Source organism: Coffea arabica, chromosome 7e, assembly GCF_036785885.1.
Source record: "Coffea arabica cultivar ET-39 chromosome 7e, Coffea Arabica ET-39 HiFi, whole genome shotgun sequence".
Lineage (NCBI taxonomy): Eukaryota > Viridiplantae > Streptophyta > Magnoliopsida > Gentianales > Rubiaceae > Coffea > Coffea arabica.
In genome coordinates, this window is record NC_092323.1 from 6,369,067 (window position 1) to 6,388,997 (window position 19,931).

At 37.5% G+C, this 19,931-nt stretch overlaps 2 protein-coding genes across 2 annotated transcripts; both read right to left on the reverse strand.

The window, feature by feature from the left end:
• Window positions 1-831: 831 nt before the first annotated feature.
• On the reverse strand, window positions 832-2,960 carry LOC113701538 (scarecrow-like protein 32). Its single transcript, XM_072058518.1, has one exon. The coding sequence runs from the start codon at window positions 2,347-2,349 to the stop codon at window positions 973-975; it is 1,377 nt and encodes a 458-aa protein (XP_071914619.1). The 5' UTR covers window positions 2,350-2,960; the 3' UTR covers window positions 832-972.
• Window positions 2,961-15,104: 12,144 nt separating this feature from the next.
• Window positions 15,105-16,652, reverse strand: LOC113702207 (LOB domain-containing protein 37-like). The gene is made up of 3 exons (XM_072060501.1): window positions 16,510-16,652; window positions 16,149-16,348; window positions 15,105-16,002 (listed from the first exon to the last, which is right to left on the reverse strand). Exons 2-3 carry the CDS (start codon window positions 16,330-16,332, stop codon window positions 15,458-15,460), a joined length of 729 nt encoding a protein of 242 aa, XP_071916602.1. The 5' UTR covers window positions 16,333-16,348; window positions 16,510-16,652; the 3' UTR covers window positions 15,105-15,457.
• Window positions 16,653-19,931: the final 3,279 nt, after the last annotated feature.

The window sequence follows — 19,931 nt, forward strand, 5'->3', positions numbered from 1 at the left end:
ATCATGGTAATTAATGGAAGGACCAAGAAATATTCCATTTCCCAATCTAGTCCTATTATTCTTCTTAAATCCGCAGAAAATTGGGTAATGGAAGCAAGGAATTATTTAAATGCCTGTAAATCAAATGTTTGTACTACTACTACTACTACTACATCCATCCATTGAAGTCAGAGATTCCAAAAGACAACAAACCTTTTATGCTTGGTCAATGCTAAACCTCAAAACTTGTATCGTATTGTTTTGGCTATTTTTACCGCTTAGCATTTCCCAACTTCATTACGTCTTACAAAAATGATTGATAATATTAAACAAATTGTACTTACTGTCCAATGAATTTTTTTTTTTTTGGGGGTGCATTTTAATTGCTTTCATCCACTCAAACCTTCAACATAAGTCTATCAGTAAGAGGTTTGGACCTAGATATCTTGGATTATACGTATTGGTTGGTGTATAAGTGTATTCAAGAATAAAATGTATTATCTACGTCGCCAACCAGCAAGGCGGGAAGGAAAACTAAAATGTGGAAAAGCAGGATGCATTTATTGATTAATCTGTTCTCGGGAAAGAAACCTAGCTTTCATAATTGAACCTCCATTCCAGCACAGCAAATCAGTACACAAGATATGGCAACACAAAGAAAATGTTTGAGAACCGAATTTAAGGTATATATATATATATGACGTGATTAGCACCGTATCCATTGAAGGATTTCGTCAATTTGCAAAAGATCCTCATCAGAGGCCAAAAACTTGTGCTAATTATATTTTTGTCTACATTCAATGCAGTTGAGTTGGCTGACCAGACCGGCAATGGTAAAGAAAACTACTCCACTAACAAAAAAAATGATTATCAGCATTCTCCATCATTTCTAAAATCATTCTGCCAAGCTACAGGAGAAAAACAGTTAATAGGGGGTAATTAAATCAGGGGGAAAGAAATTAGAGATTTGATGGCAATAATTTTAGATGAGCATCAAGTTGGTACCCAAGCTGTAGCAAAAACGACATTGTGTCCCTTCCAAGTAAGCACAAGATCCTCTTCTTCCCTCTTCAGTCCCCATCCTGCTGCATGCTCATCAAGCATACTTTTCACCTCAGAAAATGCATCTTCACTGAAACTAACCCCCTTAAAGCTCGAACTTCTCATTCTTTGCACCCACCGATTTTTAGGCTCCAATCTCTCAATCCTTTGAAGACCCTCGTGGGCTATTACATTCTCGATTTTCCAACATATGTCTGCTTCATACCATTGCCTCTGCTTGCTCCCCCGCGGTAGAAATGTATCCACAGTATCATAAGGTATCCACAAATAATTAAAAGCGGACCTTAATCTACTGACTAAATTGTTTGACGTCAAATCTGCATCTTCATCGACCAAAACGAGAACTGTTGGCTCTAAACTCCTAAGTCTCTTTAGAAACATCGTTCGAAGAGATGCGTTTTGAGAAGATTCAAGTTGATGACTTGACAATGTTGTCGAACTGGAGACCACGGACAGGGTTTCTTCAGGGATGTAATGGAGCATCATGTGACAATTTATAACAAGTGCTTCGCCATTGTCTGCCCGAACAATTTGTTGCATTCGAAGTTGTTCAAATAACGAAGAGAATCCATCCGCGGAAGTCGAAGGGATCACCCTAAACTCCAATACTACGTTTCTAGACCTAGCAAAGTTGATCAACTTCGAACCTAACTCCTCGTACGACAGATCAATCATGGGCGGGATGCCGTCCGTGATGCAGGCTACCGTCAGCTTCACCAACGGATGGCCCTCGAGACGGGTAGCTATAGCATCTATCAACGTTGGAATTTGCATGCAATGAGTCAAACTCAAGTCAACGATGTGAATGACCGAATATCCCTCCACAGCTTCTAATATGGCCGTGTTTGCCGCCGTGAATCCGAATCTATGCCAGGGGGTTAAGTCCACAAAACTTGCTAGCTCTATGATGGAGAATTTATGGGTATCGATCCCCATATTCGTGTTTACATTAGCCATTGCGCTGAGTAGTTTGCAGTTTCCGCTGTTTGCGGCCCGGGCTATCAGAGCTCGAAGGAAGCCGCACGTGAGGCGCTGATTTGAGTCGCCATCGGGGGGTGCTATATTGTTGAGAACCCACAAGATTTGTTGAGTTAGAGTGGCGTCATTGCTCTCGATCGCATTGGCACAGTGGACTAGCAATTGTTCCATGCAGTTGGCGTCACCAAAGCTACCACCAAGTGATGATTTTGATGTAGGGAAACCGGGCCATGGCCTTGTTCGATGAATTTGGTTCTTATTCATGGAGGGCACCACAAACGGTGAGATTTGGTGCAAAGGTGGTGACTGTAAAGTCTCGGTGAATTGCATGATGAGGGAAGAAAGGATTGAGATTCCAGAGAGAGGAAAGGGGTCGAATTAATCAGAGCGGTATAATGACCGCTGTTTTGTAATTCCAAACTCCAAGTTTTTCTATAGTAGTAGTAGAAAAGGAGGGGAAGAATGAAAAGCTGGATACAAATATAAGGAAAGGGACTAGACTAGCAGTGGTACCTGGCCATTGGGAAGCGATCCATGAACGGTTGGTGCAGATTTTGGGAAAATTTCTGCAAAGGAATCGAGGAAAAGAGACTGTTCAGCCTTTAATTTTTTGTTTTTCCTTCTCTTTATCAAGTTTGATACTACAATTTTTTGCTATGGAGAGTAAAAGGAGTTGTGAGAGAGTCTCTCATCCCAAAGACAGGTACTTGTGAGCGAAGTCAAAATAGGCAAAAGAGAGATTTCTTTCAGTTTGCAGGCTTTTTCAGCACACTCACAAAAGGAGCTGGAACAAAGGGCTGTATGGATACACCAAAAGAGAGGAACGTTTTTAAGGCTACAAAAGGGTCTTACAGCTCCACAGAGACACATAAGCACAAGAAGGGAAGAGAGAGACGGAGAGAGAGAGAGAGAACTCAGAGAAGGGAATGGTAGTGATAATATGGCATAATTATAGTAGTATATTTTGTATTAAAGGAGAGACAGTAGAGTTGTGTCGGATTTTGGTGGCATGTGAGAAAGCCGGCCACAGGGTTGTCGATATGTGAGAGTTGGGATTTGTCAGCTACTACAGAGACTCTCCTCGTAGCATAAGACTGAAACAAGTTCAGCTTTGGCTCACTCACGGGTCATCATGCTCAAATCATTTATGCCCTGCCTCGCATATACATTATATATATATATATAACCGATTCCACTTCCACGATAATTGTGTATTATTTCATCAATCTTTGCAATTTAAAGCCTTTGTGCTTGCAAGAATTAAATTATATAATCCTTTCCTGCATGCATATTTAAAAGGGTTCAGTTGATCATGCTTGCTTGTATGTGCTTTTTGGATGTAAACTAACTGAAGTTTTCAGAAAATGGACATTAATTATGAGGCAAATATAGTATAAACCTATTCATTTATCTGAAATATATATATGAATAGAAATTGCAATATCTGTCTGTCTGCTGAGTTGTTCTTCAGCTGATTCTATTATCTATTCGAGACTCATGCCATTTAAAAATTAAAATCAATAAGACAAAGGAAGGATCATTGTCGAAGCCAATGAGGATAATAGACTCCTTACTGATTCCGCCTTTTTTCTCCGTCCGGCTTTCTTGCCAACACATTCCGCCATAGGTTCCATAGTTTAACGTTACCTGTATTTTTCAGACCCCTTTGCATCATTGCATGAATAACGTCAAATTGTTGCAAGTAATGTCTGCATCAAACTGAAACTGCACACTCCAATTGTCAAGCAATAATTGCAAAACTCCTCCACCGCTGACCACATGATGCAAGAGTACCGGTAAAACAGGCCAGTATTTACTTACTGCAAATTAACAGTTTATGCTAATGGTTAAAAAAAAAAAACCAGCAACCTGGAATCATTTCGGTAGCTCACATGTAGCAGCTGTTTTGGAGATGGAATTCCTATATCAATCTCTCTGTACAAAACCACCAGAAATTCTCATGCCATCAAATAGTTATAAGGGAAAATGACCCGTTTCATCCCTCATATTTCGCAAAAATATTCTTTTCATCCCTCACTTTTAAAATGAAGCAAATTCATCCCTGATATTTAAAAATTAAAGCTATTACATCCCTGAACCTAATTTTCAATCTGAATCAAACCATCCAATAACCCAGTAATAAAATTCGAAAATAGAATTAATAGATTATTCGGTCAACTTCATCATATTCACATGACATTTATTAAACAAAAAAAATAAAAATTATAACATAAAAGGTCATTCTTTGTCTTGAAATAGTAGAGTTTTTTTTTTGGTAAATCTTTTCTTGCACTGTTAGTATATCTGCTTGCGAATCTAGATGTGTATCATAAATATAAATTTTGGTGTTTAAATCTAAATTAAAATGATGTGGCGGTACATAAAACCGTCAGTGTATACAATAATAATGTAGGAAAGATTAATCTTTCTTTTTTATGTTATAATTTTTTTTTTTCTTTTTAGGTTCATTAAATTTCACATGAATATCAAGTTGAGTTAACCAAGTGATCTGCCAATTACATTCCCGAAATTTGTAATCAGGTTGATTGGTGGTTTGATTCAGATTGAAATTTGGGTTCAGGGATGTAATAATTTCAGTTTTTAAATGTCAAGGACGAAATTGGTTCATTTTAAAAATGAGGGACAAAAAGAATATTTTTGTGAAATGTGAAGGATGAAACCGATCATTTTTCCTAGTTATAATTATTTATTTTTTAACCACCATCGGGGAGTCATACTTGTGGAAAAACTAGTCCTTCTTTTTTTTTTTTTAATTAATATGTGAAGCTAACATGTAGCTTTCTAAGCTCTTATTTCGAATTGTCTACCTAACTCCCAGTCTCCCCATCCCCGATGCAGAAACACCCTTCTTCCTTTTACCACTCTTTGAAGCTAATAATTCAAGAATCAATTATCTGCCTTCTCTTATTTTTTACCTAACCCCCCGCCCCCCAAAAAAAACACACAAATAAAAAAAGCTCACTTCCCGTAAGGGAATTTCATAATGCTAATACAACATTCTCCAAAACCAACACTGTCCCTCTTTCTTTCTCTCTCTCTCACACACTATACACGCTAGCTACTTAGACATGCAGTAATATCCAAATATGTATTGATAGTACAAACAACAACAACTATCTTATCCTGTACCATTTTTTGATATCCACCAAAAATATGCATGAAACCTGGCATGCAAGCGACTGGAGAGCGAAGAGTGCTGGAAATGGCCTATACCATGTGAATATCGCACCATATGGAACGGGTCCATATTTGGATCTTCTTTCCCCTGCACGTGATGCACTTACGTTTGTTCCCTTTGGTCCTCCGTCGAAATCCACTTAAATAGACCATTCGGCTGTGCTACCACAGACCCAGAACTCGCCATATCCTCACATCCCTTTCCCTCCCTACGTTTTCTTGCTCCAATTTCTCACTTGTCCCACTCATTTACCCCACCAATTACCGAAAGAAGATCTTTACAACTACGTGCGTACCCAAAGCAAAACTTTGATGACTTAATTTCTGTGCCACAAATTTATTTAGCTTGTGCTGTGGATCGAAGAAGACCTCAGGGAAAATGAATTAGAATTTTGGCTTTTCTCTACTTGAACAAAATCACCCCGTTTTCCAAACATAAAGTGGTACGTTTTACAAATCAATTGTGCCCGGCACACCAAGTATACCAGTCAACGTTCTTCAAAACTAAGACATTGCCCCAACACCAACGACATGGGAAGAAAAAGAAAAAAAATATAGCCCAATTCGCTTATACAAATTAAGTACGTGTTTCTCTGTAAATAAATTCGATTCCTCATCCCCTCGGCGACGCTTCTGGCACTCAACGTTCTCCTTGCAAATAAAGGCAGTACATGTATCGATACTCTATTAGATTTGGTGAGGATGACGTAAGGACGACGCCCAACAATATAATACTACTATCTTCAAATTAATTAGAGCCAGAAGTTTGATTATGTTTTCTATTATTATTGTTTTGTTATAATAAGAGCAATCAGATCCTAGCCCCGGTGTTGGTTGTTGTCAAGCAAATTGATGAAGCAAAATATAATAAGAAGAATCGCAGAGATACACATAGGTAAAATCAAGTAAGGTCAAAAAATGTGAGAAGTTTAATATATTGTTGGATTAGAATATTGAGGAGGATTCCTGAACTTGAGGTACAAGAGCTAGAGGACATCCGCTGTTTATAGCAAACAGTCGAAGCATTATTCTTTTGGAATTTCTCGCAAAGGAATTCTCTGGCATCTATGTCCTCTGGGTTTTAATTTCATTCTAGCCGCTACTGTAACATGGACGTACGACATCACATGAAACAAGGAAGACCCTGTGACATGAAACTAAAAGGTTCCATTTCCATATAACCCCATGTGCTGGAGACATTCCACTTGGTTTGTATTTTTTTTTTTTTTCAATGGTTCAAGTTCCAGTTTCAGTTTACGCATATTTTACTTGCTGAATTACGTACTACTATTAGTAGTCTAGTAGTACTAATTAAGGTTGTGTTTGGATTGCATTTTTCATCATTTTTTATGGAAAAATTACTGTAACGATTTGATATATGTGAAGAAAAAATGTGATAGAAAAATGTAATCACGAAAAATGACAATATTTTTCGACAAAAATAAGCAATCCAAGCATAGCCTAAACAAGCGGAACTTACCCAAAACGTATGGAAGCCGAAAGCATGGAGACACGGTTTTGGAATTACGAGCCGGGAGAAAAAGTATAATTTTGGGTAATTTTGACTACCTGTCTATTCATAAACTTATAGGGTGAATTTAAATCATGTTATGATTGCAGGAGTCATCCAATCAATCAATCATTACTAAGAGAATGACTTTCTCCGTTCCTCTTGAACTGGCTTAGACAGATGGCCATCCACACACTAAATAAAATGCCTTATGAGATAAACATTGACAAAAATTTCAATTTTACAGGATTAATCTTCTTTTCTTTTCTGGAGCTGGTTTAGTATGATCCCTTTTCAAGTTTCTGAAGAATTTCTTACGACCCAATTATTGAATAGGTATAGAAAAAGAATTTACAGCAAATGCCATCTATCTAACCTGTAAAAAGCCCTCGTTCTGCCCACCAAAAGTACGGAGTTCATATTAGCATCCGAATGATGATATTTGATTAGTTACATCTTTGATAAGGCTGATCCGGAAAAAAAAGCACAGGCATTGGCGGAAAGCTAGCAATCGTGTTCTATACAGACACGCACACACACCAGGCAGGCCATGCATGTTCACCATTTCTTGAAACAAATGCTTATTTCCATTGTTCTTGGTTTTTAAAGGAGCCCACAGCTTTAAATTTCAAATGTGCAATTGCAAAGCATCATGGATGACCGGAAAAAAAATGACAGATAAGTTATCTCGTCCTTATAAGTTTTGAACTACAATAATATCGTTGTCCTTCGTGAGGCATAAGCCACATCGCTATGATTGCTTAAACTATCGAAATTAAATATGTCTGAAGAATTGTATGTAGTATTATGTTAGTGCAAAATGTAAATGCCCCGTTGTGATCATATACTATATATTATACCACGCTTTGTGGAAAGGTGAAGTTGTGTAAGTGCCACAATGCCCTTATAGTCTACATTGTGGCGCCATGAGAGGAAGGAAGGTATACGTAAGTTATACTTCATGGTTATCAAGAACATTCAATTATGATTTGAATTAATTGCTTCAGAAAATTTAAGGGCAAGAGGGAAGCAAGCAGAATTTTTAGAAATTTGAGAAATGTTGGTTTTTATTTCAGAGGGAGCAAAGCAATAACTAAAGGCTTGTGTTTCACAAGGGAATATTTCAAAGTCATTTTATCGCATAAGAATGGATTTTTTTTTTTTTTGGGCTTTCTGGGTGCATATTGTTTGGATCGTAAATTATTTGAGATATTTTTACTGTAGCACTTTTTGTGATGTGATGTATATGAGATAAAAAGGTAATTGAAAAAATAAAAAGGTGTATTGGAAATTGTAATGATGATAGAAGCAAATATATTTGAGTAAATAATCTCCTGTCTAGGGGTGGCAATGGGGCGGGGTTGTTAAATAACTCCTCCCGTCCCTCGCCCAACCCCCCGCCCCGTTTCCCCCGGGGTCCCCCGCGAGGAAAGATTAGAAACTTTCGGCTACTAATTCCAAACTAAGATTAGAAATATGAGTTTACAATATCCATGATCATACCAGTGTAACATGATTTCTTGTCCAGGTATCAATGAGTATCCAGTAACATAATGCACACTAAAGCATGTAACAAGGAAGAAATATTACTTGTAACTCACCCCATCCAAGTGATGGCTTCAATAAATTGGCAATATCAAGACCAGATCCCTTATTGCCTCGTCCTACTGTCCCAGAACCAATAAGTGTGTGAACCTCATCAATAAAAACAATGACATTGCTTGCAATGCTGTCACAACAAGTTAAGCCACAATAGACGACTTACTTCAAATGCATCAAAAGAAGTGGGCACACCTGACTTTTTGATGTCCTTAAATAATGTAGTCACGCGTCCTTCCAGTTCACCTCTCTCCTTTGCGCCTGCAATTAATTGAGTAGTGATTAGAACTGAGGGGAATGGGAGGCGACGGCGGTGGCTGCGAAGGAGGGAATGAAGGAGGAACTAAGGGGGATAATAAGGGGTTTTGTTACTTTTGTACATATATACATATATATGTGTGTATATATTTTTTTTTTATGCGGGGGACAGGGCGAGTGTATGTTGCCCCATCCCCCGCCTCGTTTTAAGACAGGGGTAAATATTTTGCCCTCGCCCCATTTCTACCCCCGCGGGCAACCGCCCCCATTGCGATCCCTACTCTGTCCAAACATTAGGAGGATCTATGTTGCACTGTTACTAAGCAAAATTTTGCTTTTTCTTTTCTAATTATAAAAATATTTTGGTTCTTGATTGGGTCACAGAAGTAACAACCCACTGTAAGTAGTCCAAGCCTTGGACCCCTTTCAATGCAAGCAACAGTTTGGCTGTTTGTATGTTGGACAAGGCTTACCCGCCGGAGGAGTCTAGATTCTAAGCCCTTCACCCGACAGTAATTCAATCAGTCGGCCACTTAGAGAATTTCGAACTTGAAACCCAATGCAAAGATAAGTGGAACGAGGTCCCATGGGCCATTTGAGTTTGCTTCCAGTTCTTTATTTGAGTCTCTGTTTATTGACTTTGGATTTTTTTTCCTTTCCCATACCATTATACAAAGTTGACACGTGTTTTCACATTTAGTATCATAATTTATATTTATCATCTATTAATGAATAATGAATATTAAATGAAATAAGACCAATCTATTCTGTAACTAGAAATATAAAGCTAATTTTTTTTTGGACAAAAATGGTGATTTTTACCGCTGTAGTCTGTCCAAATGTTTTGGTTCATTAAATGTTTCAAGATGGGTGAAAAAAAATTAAAGGTTGACATATTAGCATTCATGTGCAATTTTTTTACACTAACAGATTTAAATCATATCACATAAAATGAATTTAAATTTAAAATTTAAATTATACACATGTAGTATATATCTATAACTATTAGTGTAAAAAATTGCAACATAAGAAATCTTTTTTTTTCTGAAAATTAACCAATTTTGTTTATACAGATAAGGAAACTAATATTTGGTCAAAAAGAGTAGTTATAAACTAGTACACAATCAGCTGAAGAACATCAGACGGGACAGAATTTTTGGAAAAGATCAATCATCAATGTTGTTCGTCCCTCTAACATCGAAATTAAAAGAACTTGCCATCTTTGGCCGGTTTCCTTAGCTTGGTCCTAACGTCTTAGCTAGACCTTGCTTAAGCGTCTGGTGGTAACATATTATTATTATTATTATTATTATTATGTCATCTATTATAGACTTATGGGAGCTGGCAACTCAATGATTCTTAATTGTTTGATCGCACACGAGTAAATTTGTTTTTCTTTCTTTTTTTCGTGGGGAGGGGGGGGGGGAAAAAGAAACACTCAAAAATTGAAATAATAACCAGAACCAGTTTTTCTTTCTATTTCATCTGGGTCTGTTGGTCCGGCTGGACATTTGCAAATTTGGCCATAATTGAGTCAGGTTTGGCATGCGCCGAAGCGCTGAATACCATCCATAGATAGTTTGACGTGCAAGAACATAAGATAGCTAGCTATGGAGGCTAATTGTGGATTTGTCACCTCGACACCGTTTTAGGGTTAAGACCCTGGTGATGTACCTTGGAGGGCCTCCCCAGGATTCAAACCCTTGACCCTTAGGGTCTTTAAGGTCGAATGCCTGGTAGAGCTACCAGGCATTCGACCTTAAACCAGGCATTCGACCTTAAAGACCCTAACCAGGGTTAAATAGGGTCTTTAACCCCAAAATGGTGTCGAGGTAACAAATACACAATTGGCCTCCACAATAGCAAAGTGGTATATCAGGTGTCATAGAGAAACTTTCAGCTAAGAAATCAGAAGTGGTGCCAACGATGGTTAGAGCAAATCAAGAAATTGGGAATGGTACCGCCAGCATGGTTGTATCAGTTGTATTTTGATGTGGACCATATTTCCCAAGTGTGATGATCATATTCCTTTATCATACGCACCAGCCCCTGTCCTCAGAAGACAAATAAAAGGCACCTCTATACGTACTTTTTGGGGCAACCCCTCGAAGTTATTTAGTTTAGAAACAAGAAAAAGAAATTCATTACTAAATACCGGTAATTAAGCAGTGACAAAACTTAGGTCTCATTCTTTCTATCTATTGCACTGATATTCATCTCTGAATTGCATTTACCATATATAGTTGTGGGAGATCACTAGCCCGGGGAATATTCAATATGTATGCTGAATTTGTTTTTGGTGACAGTTAATCTGCCTTTCTTGTTACTTGCAACGGAGACCATAAGAACGGTTACCAACATACATTTTAATATATACCAAACTCATTCATATTTATTTCACCCTTTATATTTAATAACACTCTAACAAAAGAAGTAAGATTTGGACACCCGTTAACCAAACTTATAATTAATATATAAAATGTAAAACAAAATAAAATAAGTGTAATAACCACAGTAAGTAGACTTTAGATACAAGCAACAATTAACAACTGCGACCAATATGATAGTTTAACACAGAAACTTACTAATTTACGAGAACAGTATCTCCTAGTTTCGCATAGCCATGCAAAACATAAAATGAATAAAGAAAAGTCCAGAGACGCTTGCTTTACTCGAATGGATGAAGCAAATCACGAAAAGTTTCTATTCAAAACAGTAGAGTGCGATTCGAATATATATATATATATAGTAGTATCAAAGCATTTAATAATGCAACGTATAAATTATCTTGATGTAAGCAGGCCTGCACCCAGAAACTTGGAATTTGTCGTGGTTGGCCACGTTCAATGAAAAGGAGCGGCGCTGAAATCCGCATCACAATGTCCTCTGTCCGCGTTTTGGATCGGATACATTCAAACTCCTAGTGGCCTCTCAATTATAGGAGTATAATAATAGCCCACTTCAAACTTGCCTGTCATTAACTGTTGCTCCACACCTCTTCTCCAAATTCAACATAACCTCAAAAAATGCAAATCAGGTCCTCGAATTTATTTTCCCAAGGAAAAGAAAAAAAAAACGGGTTTAACTTATGGATACATGATATCATGGTCCCTTGGCATTTAATACAGGCCCGAGTCAATCTCAGATGGTATCATCACCACCTTTAAATAAGACGCAAAAGATCGGTGAGCTCCATGTACGGGACAGGAGAGGAAAGCTAAACGAAAGTGAGGAGAAAGATTGATGCAGACGCATTCACGTTTGCTACCATCTGCTTGAGTTGATACAAGGAGTTTGCATGTCAATTGATACAAGGAGTGGAAACTAGGAATATGCTACTATTTATTTATCAAAAAAGAGTAAAAGAGTGAATGAATTAAGAGTCAAAACAAACTGTAATAGGGACGGAGCCCTCTCAAATCTCGATAAGTCAATTTCCTTGTTAAAGTGGATGTACTAATGACAAAGTTTGACCTTTTATGCAATGATAAATAATTCTAAAATGAAGGTGGAATTACTTTTGAAAGATTAAAATTGAACACTGACGAATGCCGAAGTTGCTTATGAAAGTGCGTTTTGCATTAATATACTTAAGGTCAGGCCCTTTTAGAGTTGCGATGACTTCATTGAAAAGCGTTTCACCTAATAGAAGCGCTTATTAAATATATTGTTTGGGTTTATATTCAATAAGTACTTATTATATTGATTTTTAAATGCATTTATCTCTTTATTTAGTTTAAAATAGAGGATGAAATGGTTAAATATAATAGTTTATTTTTTAAAATATAAAAATCACTCTAAAAGCACTAAATATGATTTTTCTTCTTAAATGTACTTTTAACACAAAAAACTTCACTCCTGATTTTAATTTTATAGGATGATACTTATTAAACGTCTCAAAAGTACATTTTAGCATCCAAAAGTGATTTTTATTAAAAATATTGCAACTCCAAACGGCCCTTAATCACCTTCTGTAAATATATATATATATATATATATATATATATATATATATATAGATAAGTCTACGTTCAAATAAACCACAGAGTCTCTAACAGAAAGATGAGAGGATGGAAGAAAGCAACAAATCCTTTGGTGGCAACTGTGGAATTGGAACCGAGGGGCCACTATAAAATGCAATTAAGCAATTGCGGCGAGACGCAGCATAGCAAAAACGCTCCATTAATATGTAGTATGGAAAAAAAAAAAAACCAACTCTAGAAATGAAAAGGGCAAAAAATTAGAGTAGTTTACAGTAACAAAAGAATGATGTATGATATGGAACCCACTAGAGAGTGCCCTCAAAGATAGGAACAATGACGAAGTGACCCCATCATCCCCCAAGTGGGCGGAAGAGGAGACCAAATCAATGACTAGTCGTCTAGTACAGCCGCTGCCGCTGCTGCTGCCGCTGCTGCTGTGTATATATATATATATAAAATATACTTATGAGATAAGAAGATAATGGGCGTATTAATGCATTAAGATATATTTAAATACTATTTTTGTTTTAGGACTTATTAAATGTTAGGACAGCCAAAATCGAGGCTGACGTGGACCGTACTTGTCGTCTACCACTATGGTCTGTTGGCTGATCGCCCAGGAGCCGCAGGAACTACAAGCTGTGTCCTGGATGCTTTGTGACGGGCGGGCATGTCCCCACGTTCTTGCTGTTCCACACATCACCCTTCGCATTGGGGCTTCTTTGGGAGAACAATTAGACATGGATTGATTGTGTTTGACCTCAATTTTGCTTCTTTTTATTTTTAAAAAATTGCTTTGTGGGTGTAAATCACTTACCAGAAAGGCAAGCTAGTACCGATTTTCATACGAGTTTTATTTGATGTGATTCTCTAATTCTTCATGTTAAACAAACCCGCACACACACATATACGTATATATACATAGTATATATTAAAAAACGATCACTAGAAGAAAATCAAATAGTACTAATAGTAGGGGAGGATTAGATAGATTGAATGATATAAACCCTTTCATTTACATAAAAAAAAAAGTAAAAAAATGGCACTAATAGTAGCATCAATTGATTCGAACTTGTTCAAGCCAAAAAATAAATAAATAAATAAAATAAAATGAAAGAAGGTGGGTACATGGAATGTACGCCTCTTTACACCCCCAAAAGCCGCCTCTTTCTCTCTCTGTCCTGACCTAAACAGCCCGTTCTCTCCGCCGAAAGGTCCTCTTCCCAAGTAATGGAGGCCGAGATACTGCACCACAGCTCCTCTTCTTCTTCTTCTTTTATTTGACGGCTTACAGTAGTTTTTCTCCTTGTTAATTAGTTCTCAAAGATATTTATTTTGCATATATTGCAGTAGAAGATGAATTGGTCATCATCCTAGAGATATGGAGGACCAGTCCAGAAGGATTTGGTTCGGATGAAGACATTAAATATTTCGGCTTCCACGTAATGCTTATACGGATCTAACTTCTAAGCAGTCGTATTGTTGTAACAAGGTCAAACTCTGCATCAGCCTGAGATTCCATACTACTAATCCCTGTGGATTGGATTGGTTCCTTACTTTTTTTTTTTTTTTTTTTAACATCATTTACGATGATGCTCGTCCATATGCATAGGAGGTTGCTAAGTTGTTCGTTTCTTGGGATGATTCCATCGGCAATGGAGGTCAATCTTGAACCTGCATTACGTTTACCACACAAGGAAATACTGAGATGTGTCTGAGTAGGAGATCATTTAAAATATTCTTGTAACACACCCTCTTTTCTCTCTCTTTCGTTCTTTTTCTTTTTTCTCAATAATGTAATGTGTGTTAGATTTAAAAAAATAATTAAAAATAAAATAATAATTTAAAAATATTTATAATGAAAATGAAATAAATATTTTTAAAAAAATTTTGCTATTGAAAATACACCTACTAAGTTCACTCCAGCTAATTTTGTCCGAGGCATTTGCTAAACGTTTGGATCTTCATGACCGTGATACGATGAATATAATCGTGTAATGGGGATAGGCAGGCAAATAAAACTAACAAAATTTGTCTGTGAAACGCCTGCACCATACACATTTCTTTCAAACAAAAGCAAGCAAGCGGATCAAATCAAAAATCGTCATATTTTATTGTCGCCCTTCGTACCCCTTAGTACGATTAATAGTCGTGTCGTGTGTCATACCAAGAACTATACCTGAATTGAACATGAAGCGCATACCGTCATTTTCTAAAGAAAATTTTTTGTATTAAATCTTGTTTGGATTGCATTTTTCATGATTTTTCGTGAAAAAATTACTGTAGCGATTTGATGTATGTGAGGGAAAAAGGTAATAGGGAAATGTGATCACGGAAAATGACGTAATTTTCCGACGAAAAATCGCAATCCAAACAAGACCTTAGTATTTCATAAACATCAAATAATTACGATGCATTCTTCTCTTCTAATAAAAAAAAAACTCAGCAATCTAAATGAGCTGCTAAACATTTTTGGCTGATGACTAGAAGTCATCCCCCAGCGATTCTCAGCATCTGCAGTGAAAAATTCACGGAAATGAAAAAACAGACGAGTAGTCGTTGATTTATTCATGTTCCAAGTTTCTACAGTTATTACCAGACATGATAACAGAGGGAGAGGGAGAGAAGAGTAGCTAAAACAGAAATGAAGGAATCATCGGCAAACTTTCATTTTCCCCTCCCCGTCTTGTTGGATCTAACATGCTTTTTAGTAACTAAGATACATAGAGAGGGAAATCCTGTGCCGATGGTTCGCAAAAACTCGCCGGAATTCAATAATTCCGGGAAAATCTTTCCCACCCTTAAATAAATTTAGAGTAAGGAACCTAAAAATAAAAATAAATACCCCAAAATTAAAAAAAAGGATACAGGCATAAATTAATATATTAACCTAATTGAACAAGCTCAAAAGCTTTCGCTCTCTTCCAGTTCCAGCTTGATGATCAGTCGTATTACTCTCGAAGCAAGTGGTGGTCCCGGACTCTTCAGAATTCATGGAAGGACTACCGAGCCGCCGCTTCTCGGGCAAAAGGCATCGATATTTACCCCCCTCAAAACCGGGTGTTAAGCTAAGATCAAGATCAGCCAACTGCATCACTTTGACGGCCTGTTCATCCGGCTTGCGTCGCCGTTTCTGCATCTTACTACCGTCCGACGATCTTCCGTAGAGATAATTGGTGGCATTTATGCTGAAAGGATCTTGATGACGGTGTAGCTTAAACATGTCGGTGGTGCACTCAGATACTGTCTCGTCAAGGTCGGATGAGTCGCCACCAACGAGGTGATCCGGAATCGCCCGCAAGGTGCCGCCTCGAAGGACCGTCTCCACCGCTGCCTGACAAACCTGCCAATTCCCCGTCCCTAACAAACCCACAGCCCCGTTCACAGGATTCACCGTCCTTCCAGCTGCTTCGAATAACAGCGACTGGAATAGAGCTGCTACCAAAATATAAGGAAAAATGATTTCTTTTTTTTCTTTTTAGGAAAAAAAAAATGTTAAAAAGAAGTAGCAAGTAACGGGGATAGTTGTTTGAAGGAGGGTTCGACTCACAACAGAAATGGAGTATTTAAGTAAGATTTACCAGGCCTTTGATTTTCAGGGACAGCGGAAATAAAAGACATGAGGCCCGCGCGGCCGAAGAACTTGGCTACAAAGACGGTAGCGTGGCCTTGAGCTTCGGGGCTTTCAATCCATTGCAAACATGGCCGAAGAATGCAGTTCTCACTGCAACCCTTTCGAAGAACTCGGCATCCATTGCAGCTCATGATGTTTGCTTCCTTACTTGTAGGTGTATATTTCAGGAGTCAGGACATGAAAAGGAAAGGAAATAAATTTGAGAGGGAAGAAGGAAGAAAAAAAGCGATCGATTATCGTGTGCTAGCTAGAGCTATCTAGCTAGCTATCTAACTAAAAGTCGTTAAGATGAAGTAGAATTTGAGCACCAGAGGAATACAAGAGACTGCTGCGTTGGCCGCAAGAAACAGGAAGAGAGAGAGAGATTTAAGCAGGGAGAGGAAAACGAGGGGCGTGTTGTATATAAAGAGAGGAGAAGAGAGAAGGTGTGGAGCTGAAGTTGTTAGCACTTAGCAGTAAGTGTGTGCGTTTTTATTCTTATTCTTGGAAATTTTAAACTTTTAGACTAGAGAGGTGGGAAGTTTAGGTAAAAACGGTGGTGGGGCTCGTTGGGTAATGAAATTGAGCGGGGAGTGGGGAGAGAGCAAGACACTAGGAAAGAGTGACGCTGGGTGTATGTGCGTGTGGTTGGGTTAGATTCCAAAGTATTGGGCAATAGCGGCTCCGTGTCTCCGCGGATGGCTGTCCCTCAGCCGTTGGATTCCCTTTCTCGTGTCAGGATTTTGATATCTTATCACTTTCCACGACCAGAGGAGGAAAATACGTAATGCTACTGCTACCCAATCACTTTCATTTTTCAAATAAAATACTAATTCTTTTGTTTATGGGTTTTTTTTCCCTTTCCTTTCCTTTCCTTCCTTCCATTCTTTCTTTCTTTCTTTCTAGTGGAAAACGTACGTCTACTAGTGTCGCGTCTGGGAGACAAGGTCCACTAGTTTTCATCTGACAGAGGAGAGGAGGATGGTGCAGTGGATATTTGTATATGTTTTTATTTATTTTTCCCACCCCCTTCTCTCAATCTCAATAGATTCAGTGCAGCTAAGCCACAAAATAATTAATTGTCGCTGTGGATGTATTTGCAACGCACTTGGGGTGTTGGATTTCTCGTTTGTTGTTTCTTTTCACCGCAGACATGAATTCTCTGTTTGGGTTCACTAGTTTTTTAAAAATTAATTTTTTAAATATTATAAAAGTTTTTAACAAAATACTCTAAAAAATAATCTAAATTTTTTTTAATATTCAAAAAAATCTCAAAATATATTTTAAAAACTCTACTACATTTAAATATTTCAAAATATTTTCTAAAAATATCTCAAAATATACTTAAAAAACTCTGTTATAGTAAAATTTTTCAAAAACACCCCAAAAAATAACTAATCCAAACGGAGTGATGACACCACATATCATGAATTCTTATTGCTACCAGAGAGTATATTTAGTCCGTTTGGAGTTAGCCAAATGTTTTCAGTCATTCCAGTTTAAAAATGAAATGCCATGCGGACGGTCAATTTTGTAGAAGCCGGTCTATTCTGAGTTCTCAAATCACGGGTACAATGCTTGTACAACATGAGATTGGGCTTTGAAAATGAAAATTGAAAGAAACAGGCGTGACTTTCTGGCTTTATGGGCTAGGCCCTTGTGGCCCTTTCCGCTACTTGCAACTTGAAGTTTGTCGTTATGCTTCACAAGTCAATTGCAACTTCTCAAGTGGGGGGGGCGGGCTAAGGCCGGATGGATAAGGATGCCACGTCCGCCTAGCCGAAAGAAAATGACCCTCCCCTTCGTCGCCTTCCGCAACCGCCGTTAAAATAACTAGCAAATGAATAAAAGATTAAATTCCTAAAGTATTTACTCTTTCGTGAAATTTGTCCCGACTCTTGAGACTTTATCTAAAACACCTTTTGGTTTCTTTCTCCCATCGTTTTCTTTTCTTCTTCTTCTTCTTCTTGCTAACACAAGGACCTTGTCTTAGATTGTGTCCGCAACTGGACAAAGAATTTTGTAATTAAACAAAGCTAGATTCACATTAGGAACGAAGGCAAAGTTTCTTGTACTTGGAATAAACTCGAACCATGTTTGCTCCACAATACACTGACCAAAAAAGTTCTTTAGCATAGGGGTGTGCATCGAATTCGAATTCGGTAATTCGGAAGTTTGAATTCGGAATTTTTCGAAATTTTGGTACCTGGTAATTCGACCGAATTCGATTTCGAATTCACCAATTCCGAATTCGAATTCGTACCGAATTCAATTCGGAATTCGGTAAATTCCGATTTCACCGATTTCACCGAATTCGGAAAAATTTATATATTATTATATAATATAAAATTTATAATAATATATAATATTATATAAATTTTATAAAATTTATATTATATTATATTATATTATATTATATAAATTTTATATAATATTATATAGTATAAATTTTATATTACATGTATAAAAAATATATTTATATATTAAAAACGAATTTGAAATCGAAATCGGAAATTCCGATTTGAAAAACTCCATTACCGAATTCGAACCAAATTCGAAATATATGAATTCGGAAAATCCGAATTCGATTCCGATTTCCGATTTACCGATTTCGAAAATTCCGAATTCAATTCGAATTCGGTCGGTAAATCGGAATTTTTCGATTTTGCACACCCCTACTTTAGCATATCGTAGTCCAGTTTTTGACAAGAATGTGTGAATTTGCAGCTTGCTTTAGGTATTACGTACCCGACTTCTAACAAGCACGCTTGAGAAAATGAGTTTTTTTTCTCCCCAAAGAAAAGAAAAGAAGAGGTAGAATTTAAGATGCATGGAGGAAAAAGAGGAGAGCAATTTACACACACGAGTTCTAAATTCAAAAATTACAACCTCATTCGCTAAACTAATTAGGCCTCCTCAACTCGAGAAAATGAAATTCTAAAACCAAAATATGCGTCGTCCCTTTCCCGCTTGGCTTTGCAATTTGCAATTTGCAATTTGCATGGCAGGGCACATAATATTATATTATTGTGTTCTCAAATTAGAATTAAATAAATTATATGTGGCTCCATAAAGATTTCAAAGCTTTTATTGTTGTGACCTGGCCACTCCGGGGACGGTGATTCTCTCAGTTCAAATGCAGTCATTAATTAGATCGCAATTGCAAAGTCAAGAATAATTCTTACCCAAAAATAAAAATAAAAAAATGACGAGAGTCGAGAGTAGTTCATGGCATGAGGAGAAGATTCATTTAGCCACAGCACTCGAGCTTGACCTGGACTTTTGGTCAATGATTAGTAACTGGAATCCTACATGAGCGAGACCCCATCGCAATTATAAAGGTAGGGTACAGGCCATTTCTTGCTACTGTTTTTTTAGTTTATCATTCCAGTACCATTAATTCTTCTGCAATCAGAATAGAATTACAGCTCAAACTCGAAGAAGTTTACGACTTGCTGCCTGCATCTCCAAGTCCCTCTTCCACCTTCTTCTCTGTTTGCTGTATATAAAGATAAATAACAGAACACAAGAACCTCCTGCGCGCATGCTGCGCGTAAACTAATTGCGCGCAGGACCATTGATGGTATACGTCGTCTCCTCTTATCCATTTAAGTTAATCTTCTTTGTGCTTTTGCGACTGTAAGAGGCCGCCGGCAAACGAACGTACATCAGAAAAAACCTAACGGTGAAGCTTTTCGCGAGAGTCCTCAATATGTTTTATTCTAACTCTAACAAAACAAAAACCGATGGC

Bases quoted from the DNA above. Each gene is read 5' to 3' on its own strand.
- LOC113701538 (XM_072058518.1), bottom strand. From the start codon at position 2,349: ATGCAATTCACCGAGACTTTACAGTCACCACCTTTGCACCAAATCTCA.
- LOC113702207 (XM_072060501.1), bottom strand. From the start codon at position 16,332: ATGAGCTGCAATGGATGCCGAGTTCTTCGAAAGGGTTGCAGTGAGAAC. The intron at 16,003-16,148 runs GTAAATCTTACT...TTTTGGTAGCAG, and splicing joins CCCTGAAAATCAAAGGCCTG to CTCTATTCCAGTCGCTGTTA.